Raw genomic sequence first — 17,158 nt, 5'->3', positions numbered from 1 at the left:
CCTTTTAAGAAAATATCTTTTTCCTTTGAAACTCTCATGATCTTTCATCTAAAATTGACTTTGTAACTGAAAGTTCAGATTCAGAATAGGTAATAAGCTCCTTCTCTTTTACAGGTGATATCATCGTGGACTCTAGCCTCGACCGGGAATTCAAAAGCTATTATGTACTTCATGTGACAGCCTCTAACATTGGACAAAATTCAAAGGAAGGCGCGTGTCAAGTGAACATAACTGTCACTGACGTCATTGATGAAAAACCTTTCTTCGACAGCGATATGTTGACATATCATATCTCAGAAAATGCTTCAGTTGGAACGAATGTTACCAAACTGAAAGCTCAAGACAGAGATATAGACGACAGTCACACTTACTCACTCGTAAAGAGCGATTCCAGTGGATATTTCAGTATAGACCGAGACACTGGTGTGATAACAACTGCCAAAGACCTGGACAGGGAAAATATGACCGAACACGTCATTTATGTGCAAGCAACGGACAGTGTAAACCTGACATCGGACAAAGTGAAAATCGTGATCAAAGTTGACGACGTTAATGACCACCCGCCAGTCTTTACAAAGTCCTTTTATATCGAAGATTACCGCGAAGAGTCTCCAAAGGACACCAGTATTTTGACCGTCTCAGCTGAAGATGCGGATGTGGGCGTGAATGCCGAAATAAGATTCAGCATTGTTAGCAATGCTACAAATTACGTTTCAATTGATCCAGTTACTGGATTTATCTCCCAGGCTGATAAGGAACTCGATCGGGAAATGTCGCCATACTTCAACTTCACCGTTCGAGCGACGGATCTTGGTTCTCCAGCGCTCTCGTCTGAGGTGGAGGTATCTTTAACTTTAGTCGACATCAATGACAACAGTCCTACTTTTAACCAGACTGTCTATCAAGCCTACGTCATGGAAAACCAGCCAATAGGTACATCGCTCCTGGTTGTCACTGCAACAGACAAGGATGTGGGAACTAATGCTAGACTGTCTTATGGACTTCGCGGAGGAAATTTCCGTTTTAACATCGACCAAGACACTGTAAGTTAAAAAGTTTCGATCTTTTGTTGGATTGTAGGAGGTTAGACATTTGCAAATCAATTTCAATGTTTATGTAGATCTGTTGAACTTCTCTGTTGATATAGTTATTTTTCCTCCATTAAATGAAAGTTTAAAAACCTATCAACAAATTGTCTTACTACATGTTTGCGATCGAATCGTGCCTCGTTGCTGCTTTGCGAGGCACGGTGGAAAATTTTCTAAGATTTATAATACTCGTGCGCAACCAGTCACTTCTCTCAATTTCATTACTCATCTGGTCAAGTTGGTGCGAAAATAGCCTTTACATAACGCAAAACGAAAATCATTCATATCTCATTTGAATGTTTTCTTTAGGGAAATATTACGACAGCGGTTCGTTTGGACCGAGAGCAAGCTGGTGCTGATTCATATACGTTGACTGTGCTGGCAGCTGACGACGCTATAAGAAGTCGAGAAGGAACCACACAGGTTAGCACAAATCTGTTTTTGTTTCTATTCCAGTTTTTATCTACATAATTTTGCTACTGGGGCTGATCTGTGCATGCGGCCTCAGGCCTTAGCCTGAGCTCGGGCTCGGGTTCGAGCTCGGATTTGGGTTCGGCTGGCTGCATTCGGGTATCTTAGATGAAATAGCATGTTTTTATAATTTTCTTCAATCTTCAAGAAAGAGGATGACACAAGGCTTTGTGAATCATCCAGCTTGTGCGTAGAACTAGCTTATGATTAATTTTCAAAACTCTCGACACTTAGGCTATCATCGGCCCAATCATTCAGTACATCTTACTTTACAACTGATTCTTCTTGTAGGTCATTGTGACAGTGCTGGACGATAACGATAACACACCGGTATTCTCGCAGTCAAATTACCTCTTCGAAGTTTCTGAAGATGTCGATGTTGGCCACGCTGTTGGTTTGGTGTCTGCTTCAGATGATGATGAGGGGTCAAATGCAGTGATAACTTATTTCACAAAGATGGAGAATGGAAGTAAGCTACTAAGTGATTGTAATTAGGACTGATGGCATGAAAGCAAATACAATGTCGCGATATACAAGAAAGAATAGGATTGTATGTTATTTTGAAAGACAGTAGGTTTCACAATCATGAAATCTGTAGGCGCACAGTAGGCATGCAGGTAACTATGACAAAAGGTTAACAGTTTGATATAGTATATATGTAGGCAACCTGAAGGTGTAAGAGAAGTGAAGATAAAAGTGATCAGGTGGGTTGGTAACCTGTAGTTAGTTAGTTAGGCAGGTCGGAAGGTAACCAGGTAAAGAGGTACGTGGTCGGTAAGTAAGTAAGATGGAGGATGTTTACCCTTGATGCGGGGAGGGTGGGTAATATGAACTTAGGTTGGTAGGTGCGATTGCTGACAGAACTCTGGTGGCCATTAGACAGATGAAGATATGAACAAGGACTTGTAGATGGTAAGGTAGGTAGTCTGGGGTAGGTGTGAAGGTGGAAAGGTGTGCTGGCGGAAAGGTAGATAACCTGAAAGTAGTGGGATAAGAAGTAAGGAAGTAACAAGCTTAGAGGTAGGTGGGGAGTTAATTAGGAAGATATTCTGGGAAGTACATTGTACCGTATCTTGAAAGCCCAGTAAGAAGATGGAATTAAGGTTAGCTTCACTGTTTCTTTTGGAACAGAAGTATCACAACTTGGTTATTGTCTCATTGTCAGCTGCCGTTCGAGGTAATAAACTTAATTTGTTTGAGAATTTCTTTTTGTTTTGTTTTTTCAAGGTGAACTCTTCATGATAAATGACACAACGGGAAGGATCATGACCGCGGCTAAACTGGACAGAGAGAAAAACCGCTCCGTCACATTTATTATCATTGTAAGAAGAACTTAGTCCAACGCCATGACTATTTTATCATCTCCTTCTGGTGTGTCCATAAATTAATTGAATTTCTCTGTTATATCATATTTTCCTTTATTCGTTTTATTTCAAATATTCATTCCAGGCTCGAGACAAAGGAAGTCCTTCTCTAGAGAGCAACGTGACCGTTCAAGTCGTGATAAATGACGTTAATGACAACGCTCCGAAGTTCCAACAAGCCTTTTACAATGTCACTCTACCAGAAAGTACATTTACAAAGACAGAAGTGAGTGCCTTGACTTTTGAATTCCCATGAGTGACCAAAACAGAATTTCTCCCTACAATATCAATACAATATCAAACAGACAAGTGATGAGAATAAAGAGAAATATCAATCAGGGGATTATCAGTTGATCCAGTAACAAATTCTCAGAACTAAAACAATAAGAATATTGCAGCAGTCAGAAGAAGAATTACTAATGAGATCTTGGGAGTTAAAAGGTTAAGGGTGGTTAACATTTTCCCTTAAAACTGATTCAAAACTACGACGTAGCCCTAAGAGATTACAAATCAGTGGAGTTAGCCAGTGCCCTGGGAAAAAAATGGTTATTTGCCGGTACACCCATATACAAGTGCAAACAGAAAGAAGGAACAATCCGTTGCATTATAAAGCAATGAGTTTTAATTGCGAAATATAATGGTTATTTCTACGTTTACTGACGAAATAGAACGAATTTGAAATTCAAAGTCAAATGTGTAACACTCAAATATTTGGCTTTGAATACTAAATAACGCACGGCGAGAGTCAAACCTGTTCATCCTGTTTGATAAAAAAAATTGAAACATTCTATTGAAATCATTTGATGCCATCGCCGAAAACTAACTTGTTATGTGTCTGTTATGTTAGGTGGAAACTGTTTCTGCTTCGGATCTTGATGAGGGAGGAAACGGTCAGTTCCGATACAGTATTGAGAGCGGAGACCCTGACGACCAATTTGCAATAAACGGTATGAATGCTTTTCTCAGAACTTGAATGACATTTTTCATGATAAGCCCATTGGAACAACTAAATATATGTATGCTTCATTAGAATTGGAGCTTCATAAATTCAAATTCTCTGGTTATATGTCCAGTCTCTGAGCTCCAGAGAACACCGAGGGGATCTCCCCTTCTCATCCTGTGAGTGTTGGTAACGAAAACAACGCACCACACGAAATAGAACTCGGCATTACGAGAAAGGAGCACAATATTTCAACAAAACTTGGTTCACGTGTGGTATGGGCTTGCGTACTATGAGCGTCCGAACAAAGACCGCAGCTACAAATACTGCTTCGAAAAATGATGGAAAATTGCAAAACGTTTATTAACGATAAAACGCTATATTTTTGTCTCATTTTTGCAGCCATTACTGGTGTCATTACCTTGAGACAAAAGCTTGACCACGAAACCAAGGCCTTCTACAACATTACCATCGCGGCACGAGACTTGGGTATCCCTGCCCTTTCTGGTTACACTAATCTCCTTGTAACCGTTAGTGACGTAGATGACAATGCGCCTGTCTTCCACAAGAATGGATACACCGCAAGCATATTAGAAAATGCCACCGCAGGCACATTTGTCGCCCAAGTGAACGCCTCAGATATTGATGCTGACGAAGCGCACAAGACCATACTTTACCAGATCGAAGGAGGAAATGAACAGAGAAACTTTGTGATCGGCGAATTAAATGGCACCGTGTTCCTGAATTGGACAGGAGATGGTCTTGATCGCGAGAAAGTCTCATCATACACTCTAACTTTGGCTGCCATCAGCAGAGTAAACAACACAGAGCAAAAATCAACAGTCCTTGTGAGTACAAACAGCTTTATTTCTACGTTTTTTGTTTACTTTTTGAACACAGAGTCATGTACAATATTTCGTCGCAACCAATCCTATCATGTTGTGATTATCTTTATAATGAAAAAATTAACTTAACGAATTCTTTATCTGCATTATCTGCAAGAGCTGTCGATGTGACCAAAATTCACGAAACTAAAGGATTATTTCAAAATCCGTCGGGGAAAATTTTTCAGACGGAAGTGGACTGAGAGTTATTGAGGAACAAGATTGTCTTAGATATAGGATTTTTATTAGTTCAGTCTGTCAGCTTTATGTCATCTTTTCTTAACGTAGTATGTACATTATGAAGTTTGCTGATCACACATTATTCCTTACCAAGAACTTAGCCGTACATTTCCCCTCTCAATGTTTTCATTATAATTTTCTCTCACATTGCATTTGTACTTTTCATTGCCAGTTGGTTGTCACGATTCTTGATGTCAATGACGTCACCCCAAAGTTTGAGAAAAAGTCCTACCTCAAGTCAGTGCGAGAGGACAACAAGGAACTGGAGCCATCAGACGACAGGAAAATCCTAACGGTCTCTGCAAAAGACGATGACGTGGGCGACAACGCGAGAATACTTTACAGTATTACTAAAGGAAACGAAGAAGGTTTGTGAAACAGTGGAGTATGTATTTAAGTATTTTACGATGATATTAGTGTATAAACCTCAAACTAACCGAGTTCGAAGTACGTGCAGTAAGTTACGGACCGAATAACTTAACTGGGATTTATGGCCCATGTGCGACGCGCCCGGGCCAAGAATCCGAGCAGAAAAACGAGGCTCTCTAACTTAATGGACGGACCGGAAAAACGGAATTAGTCAGATATTTATTATATCTCTGGGTTCAGATAGAAGGAGAAGATTTCTATTCAAACGAACTTTATTAGCGGGCCGTACAGAGGAATACGGCCAAGGAAAATTTCGATGAATTTAACGCAATGTTAACGCAAGTGCTTTATGGCAGTATGAATCTGACTTGAAATAAGAAAATTTGTCTATTCAAGATTATCCACACACGAAGTAATTGAATCTTAATGGCTACCTTTTTTTTCTTTGTTAGGAGTCTTTACGTTAAATAATGCTACCGGCGAGTTGCTGAAGGCCAAGGCGCTTGATCGAGAAGTAAGAGACTTCTATAGTCTTTTGGTGACAGCCGCCGATCAAGGACAGCCTCCGCTTATGAACCAAACCACGATAAATATCACCATCGTTGACGTCAATGACCACATTCCCGCGATTCATACACAAGCAGTTTTCTCTGTGTTTGAGGTATATTTAAACGTCGTTTTTATGCAGTGTAAGAAACGTGAGAGACGGTTCTCATCACTTTTCAAACACCGAAGCAATAGCCCAGATATAATACGCAATGGGAAAGATATTTCCGTTTCTAGTTTCTAGCTGTGTGGTGTAGGTGCGTAATTTGTTCTAGAAGGGCAAACTAACGTTACAGATTCTAAGAACGTACGGTAAATTGTTAAAGCCTCCTCGTAGGACGTAAGCTGCTTTGAGTATGAGAGAGAGAGAGCAGGGCTAAAACCCTGCGTAAAACTAGTTTTGCTTTCAGATGGAAGCCAAATACTCTGAATTCCTTCACGCTACAGAAACTGGGTCTAAGCTCAGACAGGATAGCTCTTCTGAATCGAAAGTTGACCTTTCTTTTTCCGGTTTGTTAACCTATCGAAGAAGCCTATCTGTAGGTACTAGGGTATTCGTAGTCTCGTTTTCCTACAGAAACTGCACCAACTAACTCATGACCACCCAACTGATCATCTATCTGTCTGTTTAACCGAGAGACAGACCACTATAATGACGAACTGATTCAATGCAATGACTAGCCAGCCAAAACTCTTTTTCTTGATGATTGTGACAGATAAAGCAAATCTTATCTCTACAGAATGCAACAGTTGGTACACTGATCACAACAATCAATGCAACGGACAGAGACGAAGATGTCAATGCGCATGTCAAGTTCACCATCATAAGTGGGAACGATGACGAGAGGTTCACACTGAATGAAACTAACGGCGAACTGCGAACAGCAAAGAGTCTTGATTATGATCAAGAACCGAAATTCTACAAGGTAAGGATGTACTATAGTTTATGTTCAACCAAATTCTGCTAGTCTTGAGTTTTTTCCTAAGAACAAGAAATCTTTTAAGGCCAAAGGAGATTGCATGTGTTATACCAGATACTCCTCGCTGAAATAATATGAAATTTGTCGAAACTGGTTTAATTGGAGCCAGATCATGGCAGTGCTTATGCAGTAACAGTCAGAAGACGCGGTAAGATGGAAAATAACGTCGAGGTCATTATCACCATCACCCGTACCATCTCCAACTTGTCATCATCATTCATTTAACTGCAAATACATGCAAACTAGTAACAAGAATAATAATTATAATAAAAACGGAAGAGAGAATTTTAGGGAAGAGCTGTCTTAACTTTCAACGTTTCTACTTCAGCTCGCAATTAAAGCTCAAGATCTTGGAAGTCCTCCATTATCAAGCGAAAAAACCATAACCATTAAGTTAGTGAATATTGACGATAACATTCCCGTGTTTGTCAAGGTATGGAATCATGCTTGATATAGAATTGTGCTAGTTTTGAGTGATCTGAATTTATCAGTCTTTTAGGGATTGTTTTTCATTTCTTTTCATTTCCTTTTCTTTTTTTTTTCTTTTCTTAAATACTGATGTAATTCAATGTCTACGCGGTCAAATTATTGACAGTATGATTTTGTATTTAAGTAAGCTAGGCAGCGATTATTTTTCAAGTGCCATCATTTTTAAAATAAAAGAACAGGTTTAAAACTAGGATTTGTTTTGAATCTGAAGCCTTTCAGATTTGCATTAAAAAAAAAGATCTTTAATAGGGAAATTTGACTTGTTGTTTTAATTGTTTAAAATCTTCTTAAAACAACTATTTGTTTTGTTCATCTTAAGCGTCAAGTCACGTTATCAGTTGGCGAAAACCTCCCAGCAGGAGCTGAAGTTGGAACGATAGCAGCTTTCGATGCAGATCAGGATGGACCCATATATTACTACATACAAAGTACATGAAATTAAAGTTGTTCCTCTATATTTGCATAAATCTACCCAATGAGTAATTTCTGTGTGTCTTACTGTATGCATATTAAGAAATGAGATTATTAAATAGTCCTCTTCCTGCATCCTGGAAGGCAAAGTTATCATGCATAATAGTTTTGAATCGTTTTTTACTTCTTGTTTGGGAAACAAATTCTTTCTTTGGTAGGTTGTTGATGGTATGGTGAACAGATCTTGACCCGAGTTTAAGCTCATGGACACACATGGAGAGATTTATAGCATACAGTTCATTTATTTGTTTATTTATTTATACGTTTATTTACTCTTTATCGCCATGTTAATCTTTACAGGTGGAAATAGCGGAGCCATGTTCACGCTAAATGAGACGACTGGAGTGTTGCGCACAACTCGACAAGCCGTGAGTGCTGTTGAAATATATGATATTGAAAAATATCAATTTTTAACTCGAACATTTGAATTTATCACTGAAGCTGATTAGCAGGTTACAAAGTACAAAACATGCTCACATCTAAGTTTGTTCTTGACAGGATCGGGAGGATAGCGCGCAGTTCTTCCTGTACATAAAATCATCGAATGTTAAGGTTCGTTCACAACAATAATGATCCTCTACACACTGAAATTTTTCGGAGTTGGTAAACCTTGCATGATAATCTTAATTTAGTGGTGTCTTCCAATTCCGCTTTCAGCTCGATCCAGTCTCCCTTCGGCCGAGAAATAGAAGAGTGGCCCCGGATGCAGGTTCAAATCAAACTAACACGACTCAAGCGCCATTGCCAGGTAATCAAGTTAAACCATTTTTTCTGATTGGTTATTTACTTTAAGCTTTTTTATATTTCTCAATATGCAATATTCTTTACACAGATGACCTTGGCGTACAGCTGGTGATTGTGGAAATCGCGGATCAAAACGATAATGGTCCTCGCTTTACAAAGAAGCTATACACCGGAGGTAGAATTTAACATTGTTTTAGATTTACAGAAAAAGAATACTTTTGTACAAAAGCCGAGGAGAGACTTCCGACTTTCGACTTTTATCTAATGACTTCCGACTTCCGACTTCCGACTTCCGACTTCCGACTTCCGACTTCCGACTTCCGACTTTCGACTTTCGATTTTGAACTTTCGTTCGACTTGCGACTTCTGACTCCCGACTCATCGGATTTCGTACTTTTGCCTTCGGCGTTCATATCTCGTAAAACAAATTTATACCTTTGTAACATTGCTCTTTGTCGTTTCGGTTTTAGGAGTTTCTGAAGATGCAAAACATGGAAGCAACATCATACAAGTCTTTGTAAGTTATTTCTTTTAATTGCCCAGGCATTGCAACTTTTCTACCTCTAATGGAAAGTTCGCTCTAGTTTGTCGCTGAAAAGGTCAGGGAGGATTGTTATGTTCAGCACAACTTGATGTTTCCAACCATCGATTTATAAATTCGGAATCAGCTGGAACAGAGCCACGGTATAATACTATAGCATATAATGCCAGTACGTCCCAGCTGCTTTTATTTTGATAGTTTGCTTAGTTTATCAAGGAGGTTACGTTAACCTCGTCGTGGGGGGAGAATCAGTTTTAAAATCGCGTTTCCTTTGCGAGACTATCGGTGCAATAAGAAAAACTCAATTTTTTTCCGTTGATTATTGTCTGAATTCTCAGGCCGTAGACTCTGACGAAGGAAACAATAGCCGTATATCGTACGAGCTTCTACAAACTAAGGATAGCGAAGAATTCAGTATGGATCGAGAAACTGGCTGGATCAAAGCAAAGGCGTCATACGCAGGGAAGTTTGGGGCCCAGTTTGTTGTTAACGTCATTGCCAAGGACAGATTTGGGGAAGAGCCGTATTTCAACGACACTGCTGAAGTCAAGGCAAGTTAATCTTTGAAGCATTTTTCGATTAAGTGTCGCAGGACCAGAAACAGTAATACACAGTAGCTTATCAACTGAGATGTCAAAATAAATACCTGAAAACTTCTCTAACGGCGGGAAAACGCGAGGATAAAGTCGAGTTTGAGAAAGTGGCGCGGGTTTTCCACACCAAACAGCATAGGTTGCGTAGTTTAAGGAATTGAATGATGTTCTCTCTCTGCATTTTAGATTTATGTACTCACGGATATTCAACGAGCTGTGATAATATCTGGACGCTCTCCTGAATATATTCGAAAACATCAAGCAGACCTAAAAAGGTACAAGAAATAAGACTGATGTAATTTAATTAAGCACAGAGATGTTATAGATTTGAGAATTATTCTGGTAGCAAATCAATATGCTATAGATAGCTGCCAATCGATTCAAAGCATCACATTCCAAAACGTTTAACATTCTAGATATTTTTTGACAAACAAAACAAGGTGAAGAAAATCTTTTTTTGTTTTTGTTCTGTATATTTACTTAGCAGTCAGAGTTATTTTTCTCTTTGTTGTGTTGTGTTCTCTTAGGGTACTAGAGAATATCACCGGTTACATTATAAACATAGATGACATAAACTATTACAAAGATAAAGATGGAAATTACGATTATGAAAGGTAAATCAATATTTAAGGTAAGTGCACCCCTTAAGTCAAACATTTGGACACTTAAGATGATTTAAAAGGCTTCTTTTTGCTAAATATCGATAAGAGGAACAGGATTGGCGCATTGTTAGGAGTGCTCGCCTTCCATCAAAAGGGTTCATCAGCTTTTACTGGTGACCTTATGCAACATGGACAACCTCCCTCTCGCCAACTACTACTGCTTTAAGTCGAAACTGAGCCAGCCTGTCTAGATATTGCAAATAACAAATACATCAATAATTAAATAAACCCTAAGACTTTCATTCTCGTGGACGTTTCTAAGTAAGATTATTTCAAACTCGCTCCTTCTTTTTTATTCACTTAGGACAGCGGTTCTCTTCCATGCTGTGGATCCCAAAACTAACAAAGTTGTCGACAAAGAAATTGTAATAGAGTAAGAAATTCAACTCATTAAGCTGTTGTTTCTGTCTTTTAAAATGAACCCGGTGGATTTCATTAATTTCTTTTCATCTCTTTCCTCGTAGAAAAATAGACAACAATTACGATAAGCATCTTGGATTCTTCAATGAATGGAAAATAAAAGAAGTTAAGGTATGCTAGGTTATGTTGGTTGCCTGTTCAACAGCAACGTAAACCAACGTCAGTTGACAAGCAAGCAGTTAAATATGCTAGAAGTTATTTTCTCTCACACGAGCTATAAGCCCGGTATGATTTGGTACAGAAAATTTGAAGATATGGCTTGTGTGACAGTCTGTGACGTCACAAGTGAGCGGTCGGGATTCCAAGCTGTATCCCGACAAAATGGCGTCGTCCATAGCCATATCTCTCAAAACACGGGAGGATTCGAGAACAAATATGTGGTTTTTGGAACATGCCTGTCCTTTAAGCACAGCATTGTAAAATTTCACCGTTATTAATCGCCATTAAATAAATTTGACCAGTAATTAAGCACTCTAGAAAATATAATTTGTATGTTTGCATTGATCGCCAGGCTCACGTCGACGACCAGAAAGATGACGAATTTCCCGTAGTGCTTGCTGTGGTCATTAGTCTTGGAATTCTCCTTTTTATAGTTATTCTGATATTTTGCTGTGTGGTTTTCCAGCTCAGGAGGAGGTATCAAATGTGTCTTAATCTTCTTTTGACATCAATCAGCTTTAATGTACCCAAGTTCGATGCGTTTTTCATTTTAGCTTTTAATGATAGTAAAAAAAAAAACAAAATCAAAACAAACACCATGATTAAGACAAACAAGGAGAGATTATTTTGCGCGCTGATATAATAAATATCTGGCCCGAAAAAGCTCACCACTTAGCCTCGATCAGATGTACTCGACCTAGTCTCTCTAGCTCACGATCAGAAATTTCTCGCGGGCGATTGAATGCGTATTCTCAGTAATAACTAAATTTGAACGAGAGATTTCTATCGCGTGTTAGTTGATGAGGGCGAAACGCTAATGAGTTATAACACATAGGTATCGAAAGCAAATAAACTAATTTTTTTGAGTGTAAATCTACTAGCCGACCAAAACATAACAATAACACAGACTCATGTCTGTTATAATTTTATGATTCAGATGAATCACACCACATGTTACTCACTGTACTCATTATCTGTATATTACGAAATAAACAACGAGTATCGTAGCCAATCAGATTACAGGATTCGGGATATAACTCTGATAGAAAATCATAACTATTACATTCGAATTCAATACTAGAGAACATTTTATTAGGTAGGGAGTGAAAATTTAAGATCATATTCTAAGATTTAATCTTATCGCTATCGCGAAACTTGAAACTAAATTTGTGAAAAGGTTTAAGTTTTGGTATTAGAATTGAAGAAATGGGAGAAGCTTATTGAATAACTCAGCACGTAAAAGATTGATATTTGAATGATGTCTAAGTGGATGTTATTTTAGGCAGTCAGCCTCCTCTTCTTGCGAAACATTGAAGTTTGTATACGAAGCTTTACAAAAATGGAAGGAGAGCAAAATTCAGTTTAGGGCCTAAAATAGCTGTCATGTCATATAAATACAGATCCTCATGCATCGAAATAGAATTGAAGTATTAACATTTTTCTTAAATGTTTTTAAATTTTAGGCAAAATAGGAAATTAAGGGCGGCGACTGCAGTTAGTTATGGAGGTTAGTGCTCTAGTTTCGTTTTCTTCTTGGATTTAGGGTTCCCTAGCTTTAAAAAGTTATCCTATCTCCTTTGTGTTGCCTGAAACACACTCCTTTGCCGGGTCTTATGGCAGTTTTCAATCCTAGAAAAACACACTAAGCGTTTACATTCATGTAAAATAGTCACGATTGAGAACTTCTGTTCCCCATTACGTTTAGTTTTTTCGATAAAACCAAGACTGAGACATGCGATGTCATAATCTTCTACCATAAAGAGCAAACAATCTTTGTTTCATTCCTGAACAGGATCACGCTCTGTCAACAATGGAACAGTATCAGCTATTCCTACGTCGAATATGCACATCTCTGAGGGGTAAGTTTAACACCCTCTTGACGCTTTTAGAATCTAGTCAGTCCATTTTCCGTTCAAGTACCTTGCCCAGGAAAGACTCTGATATCATGCAAAAGTGTTTCACAAAGTGTGGTTTAAATTGCACCGCTGAACAAAAAAATTCATGAAATCACCCAGGGGGAGGATCAGTTCTTGCTAAACAGAGTATTAAAGGGGGACTGACTGCCAACACAGCAGAATTATTAGAATATTACAGAACCTTAGAAGAGAATCAGGTAAAAGTTATTATGACTCAACCAAGTCCTCCACCTCCCCCCCCTTTCCCCCCTTTTTTGTTGGGGATATATCATGACCAGTCCCTGTCGTTATGGTTAAATTTCAGATCAAACCCAATCTGGGTTGACCCGTATCATAACTGGGGCATGAAGACTGATGACGAGGACGCACCAGTGTATGTATCGCCGCTATGATATATGTTCTCTACAGTAACACAGATTATGAACAGAAACGTAAAGAAAGCGTTTTTTTCTTCATAAAGACGAGGGATAATTCCTTCCCCAGTTATCCCCTCTCCCCCCCTCCCCCCCCCCTTTCCTCCATACAACTCGAACAGTATCTTTTACAAATTTATCTTTTTCACCTTCATATCTTTAAAATGAGAGATAGGAAACTGGGTCGAGCGCATGCAAAATTTCCCAGAAATAAACTAAGCAAACAAATCAACCTTTCATTGTTACTTGTTTCGTTTCAAGAAGTATTGCCTTTCGACCTTGTTAAACAGAACTTATTTCCTTCCTTTTGTTCAAACAAATCGAATAAGGGTGGCAAGTACGGAAGATAGAAAAATAAGTATTTAAGGCATTTGAAAGTGTCTTAAACTGAACAACTTTACTTCATTTCTCTTAAACAAGCTGTAGGCATGGCGTGAACAATCTTGCTGTATTTTTGCCATGATACGTCGGCGTGACGATGGGAACACTTATATATGACATTTCGTGTACAAATAAATCTCGAATTTCGGTGTTTTAGATAAGCAACAATTTTGTTTTCGTTGTATGGGACGTTTTCCCTTATAATACGAGCGCTTTTGACAGGTGGTCTTGTTCTCGTTTCAGAGAACCATCCCCGTTTTATGGAGGCGCGTTCCACATAGCTGAAGAGGGTAGAGAGGAGCTGTACGAGGCACAGGTATGAGTAGCACTCCACGGCTTCAAGACCAGTTCACTCTTCTGCTGGTACGACTTTGCTGCTCTCTTTATTCTTCTTCTCTCAATCAATCTTTACTCCTCTATCAACTTCTCTCTTACTTGAATTTCAATGGTCTGTATTTTAAGCCATCAATCATCTTTAAATTTGCTAACCTTATTTGTAATATACCTTTAATTCTAATTATATTTTCTTATCTTCATTTTAATCCTTACCTCTGTTATGGCTGAGGTGCTCGGCCTTACAAAGCCCCTTTTGAAAGAGAAGGGTTCATTTATCACTATAGACTTGAGGTATTTTGGAACAGCTTACAGGTGATATTTGAGTGATAAACTGAGATGATCTGAGATTGTATAGCTTCTGATGCACTACGCTTAATGATTGGTCTGGAAAATTCACGCTATCCCCTCGGCCCATCAGATCCAACAGGAGAACACCCAACCGCAACCTAATCGCGAATTTTCGTTTTTCCACGCTGGAGCGGTTTCCATTTTTCAACCTTAGTTCCCCAGGACTCCTTGACATAATCGTCTTTGTACCTACTTGTGCAGGACTACTCCAATCTCCCCCTAAACACCACCCCTAATACACGTCATATGATCTGTTTCACAGGAATACTCAACAGATGCACACGAGGAGGTTTCTGACATCGGAAATACTGGGGCGAGTTTTAGTGGAAGTCGGAAGAGTTCGTCCTCAACCCCCTCCCCGGAGGCATATGAATCGTCACCGATGACGGAAAGAAATTACTTTTCAAATTCATCAAAAATTATGGTAACCTCAATATAATTACGCGCAAAACCAACTTCTAACTGAGATAGCAACTACCGTTTTTATAAGTTTTGTAAAGATAGAAAATGCTTCTGGTTAATAATTTTTAGTTTTTATATTCATATTTCGATAATCACGATTTGTCAAGAACACTTCTTTGTAAGGTAAATAGGTTATAAAGTTTGTACTAAACAGCTGTTTCAGGAAAGGTTGTCTTGCACGCGAAAGGTATCGCGGATACTTTTTTTTTTTCCCTTAGGATTTCAGGGAAATCTGAGAAACATTTTTAGGACGAAATATAGCAGATTTGGTAAATTTATTCGTTTCTCTGACTTCTTAAAAATCATGTTGTACCGGATACCTAAATAACCTTTCGAGATGATCGTGTGCGCTTTTGTCCTTTTTTCCGACAACCTTTCTAGAAACAGCTGCTCCCCTTTAAAAGGTAGAAATCTTATGCTTAAAGAATTGTATCGGATAACACAACGCTCAAATTCATGTGAGGCATCTTGATGTTATATATTTGTTATAGAAAGATAAACAATTGAAAAGGGAAAATTTTGGAATAAGTTAGGCACAAAAAACGCTCACTTAGAATTGTGTCATTCTGTAAACATTCGAAAACTTTGGTACTACTGTACGATTTGATTTGTTATTTTTATAATTGTCAATATCAGTTGTTTCTCTAGAGCTTCTTTTCTCGAAATGTATGTTCTATAGATTCTGCGCAAATCTTGGATTAACACTAAGTACACAGGAAATCCTTGAAAAAATGAAAGTAGTCACACAACCATTTGTTATAGAAATGGTTTCTAATAAAAGGTTCTTGTGAAGCCTAAATTAAATTAATGGCTGACACTATGGTTTGGTAGCGAACTAAATCCCGGGTGGAATATGCAGGCAGTTATGCTACGGTTGTGCTACGGCAGTTATGGTCATAAGGCCTCCAATATCAGAGAACCATTATTTTTCAGAAATTACATCCTGAAAAAAAAAACACCACGACCCACGACAAGGCTGTGGGTAAGACACCCCTTCCTCCCCCCCTTCCTCCCGTCCCCCCCTCCCTCACCGACCTGTTTTACATCCACCGGGGTCTTGTATTGACGTCTGTTAGGAGGATGGTATTTTATAATGTAACCGCTAAGTGTTGAAAATTTCGAAACTTTTTTTTTGAACGTAAATAGAAAAAACTTGCGCGCATACAAAAGAAGAGTGTGCACTGAACAATTATTACGAGAATCTACAGTAAGAAATAATCCTTGAGAAGCCCGACTCATTCCCACATTTGATTTCTGTCAGCTGAAGTCCACAATTTCAATCCACGTTCTCGGAGAGCCCTGTGCGTGCAAGGCCCGAAGGCTTTTTCAGGACCGGCTCACGTTAATCTGTCCAGCCTTATTTATGTCAGCTTTCACCGTGGTTTTTTTTACGAGATTGAGCGCGCGGGGTAGCACAGCTCATACGATAGAAAAGGGTATTCAATTGACTCTGAGCGAGAGTTCAATCTGTTAAGTTCCAAAAAAAATATGTCAATTGGAAAAAGAAAAAAAAAAAAGGAGAGAAAATTAACTAGTAGGCAATTGTTAAAAAAGTGGTATATTTGTTGATGATCAAACGCAAGCTGAAATTTCGCAAGATTTATTTGCCAATTTATACAAAGCCGAGTGAACGAAACAAATGAGCGAGTTAGTTTATCAGTAATTAAGTTCCGGTTTGTCAGAATCATTTAAGTTTTGATTATTCTTTGGACCGGAATCTTTAAAATCTAATTATTTAGTTTAAAATTACCAATATCCTGGGTTGATAAGTGATGCGAGTTTTATATTTTAATAAATCTCGTATTTTCTGTGAATAGCATTTTGTTTACTTTTGGAACAATACAAAAACACACGTTATTGTAGGAAAAGTTCACATTAGACACCTTGTTAAAGAAAAACTAAAAGCCTTTAGCGTGGCATATTTCAGCTGCTAGTATTACCTTTCATAGGCCAAAATTAGCTCAAGAACTTGTCTCACATTTTGACGGTAGAAAAAAAAATCGTCCTGGTGATTAACAGCAAATTCATCGCTCTGTAACAATCTCCGCAGCATCAGCGACTTCTGTGCTCATGAGATGAACTCCACAATGAATTCTACGCAATCATTGCGAACCAGACTCGATTTAATCCAGCTTGTGGAAACTTATCATCAGCTGAGCATCATATTGGGAATCCTTTTAGCTGTTCTATCCGTAATAACCACTTTTGGAAATGGTCTCCTTTTGCTTGCGATCTGGAGAGACCCCTTTAAATCATTTCGAACACCAACTACCTTTTTTATCATTGGTTTAGCAGCGGCCGATTTTCTTACAGGACTGACAGCGTGTCCGATGTACGCTTG

The 17,158-nt window shown here is 38.6% G+C and overlaps 1 protein-coding gene across 1 annotated transcript in view; it reads left to right on the top strand.

The window, feature by feature from the left end:
• LOC131768592 (cadherin-23) overlaps positions 1 to 15,625 on the top strand; it is a 36,712-nt gene extending 21,087 nt beyond the window's left edge. The window contains exons 29-56 of the mRNA XM_066167007.1: positions 115 to 1,043; positions 1,398 to 1,511; positions 1,851 to 2,028; positions 2,787 to 2,881; positions 3,009 to 3,149; positions 3,771 to 3,870; positions 4,266 to 4,711; positions 5,160 to 5,355; positions 5,809 to 6,017; positions 6,643 to 6,828; positions 7,211 to 7,315; positions 7,691 to 7,799; positions 8,143 to 8,210; positions 8,341 to 8,394; positions 8,500 to 8,590; positions 8,675 to 8,761; positions 9,057 to 9,103; positions 9,466 to 9,678; positions 9,907 to 9,995; positions 10,248 to 10,334; positions 10,687 to 10,755; positions 10,847 to 10,913; positions 11,314 to 11,438; positions 12,425 to 12,468; positions 12,754 to 12,820; positions 13,182 to 13,250; positions 13,915 to 13,987; positions 14,618 to 15,625. Of these exons, the coding sequence (XP_066023104.1) occupies positions 115 to 1,043; positions 1,398 to 1,511; positions 1,851 to 2,028; positions 2,787 to 2,881; positions 3,009 to 3,149; positions 3,771 to 3,870; positions 4,266 to 4,711; positions 5,160 to 5,355; positions 5,809 to 6,017; positions 6,643 to 6,828; positions 7,211 to 7,315; positions 7,691 to 7,799; positions 8,143 to 8,210; positions 8,341 to 8,394; positions 8,500 to 8,590; positions 8,675 to 8,761; positions 9,057 to 9,103; positions 9,466 to 9,678; positions 9,907 to 9,995; positions 10,248 to 10,334; positions 10,687 to 10,755; positions 10,847 to 10,913; positions 11,314 to 11,438; positions 12,425 to 12,468; positions 12,754 to 12,820; positions 13,182 to 13,250; positions 13,915 to 13,987; positions 14,618 to 14,794 (4,235 nt within the window). The 3' untranslated portion in view covers positions 14,795 to 15,625. The remainder of the gene's footprint in view (positions 1 to 114; positions 1,044 to 1,397; positions 1,512 to 1,850; positions 2,029 to 2,786; positions 2,882 to 3,008; positions 3,150 to 3,770; positions 3,871 to 4,265; positions 4,712 to 5,159; positions 5,356 to 5,808; positions 6,018 to 6,642; positions 6,829 to 7,210; positions 7,316 to 7,690; positions 7,800 to 8,142; positions 8,211 to 8,340; positions 8,395 to 8,499; positions 8,591 to 8,674; positions 8,762 to 9,056; positions 9,104 to 9,465; positions 9,679 to 9,906; positions 9,996 to 10,247; positions 10,335 to 10,686; positions 10,756 to 10,846; positions 10,914 to 11,313; positions 11,439 to 12,424; positions 12,469 to 12,753; positions 12,821 to 13,181; positions 13,251 to 13,914; positions 13,988 to 14,617) is intronic.
• Positions 15,626 to 17,158: the final 1,533 nt, after the last annotated feature.

This window comes from Pocillopora verrucosa, chromosome 5 (genome assembly GCF_036669915.1).
Source record: "Pocillopora verrucosa isolate sample1 chromosome 5, ASM3666991v2, whole genome shotgun sequence".
Taxonomy (NCBI): domain Eukaryota; kingdom Metazoa; phylum Cnidaria; class Anthozoa; order Scleractinia; family Pocilloporidae; genus Pocillopora; species Pocillopora verrucosa.
Note: the sequence above shows the minus strand (reverse complement) of the source record. Positions and strands in the feature narration are given on the sequence as shown.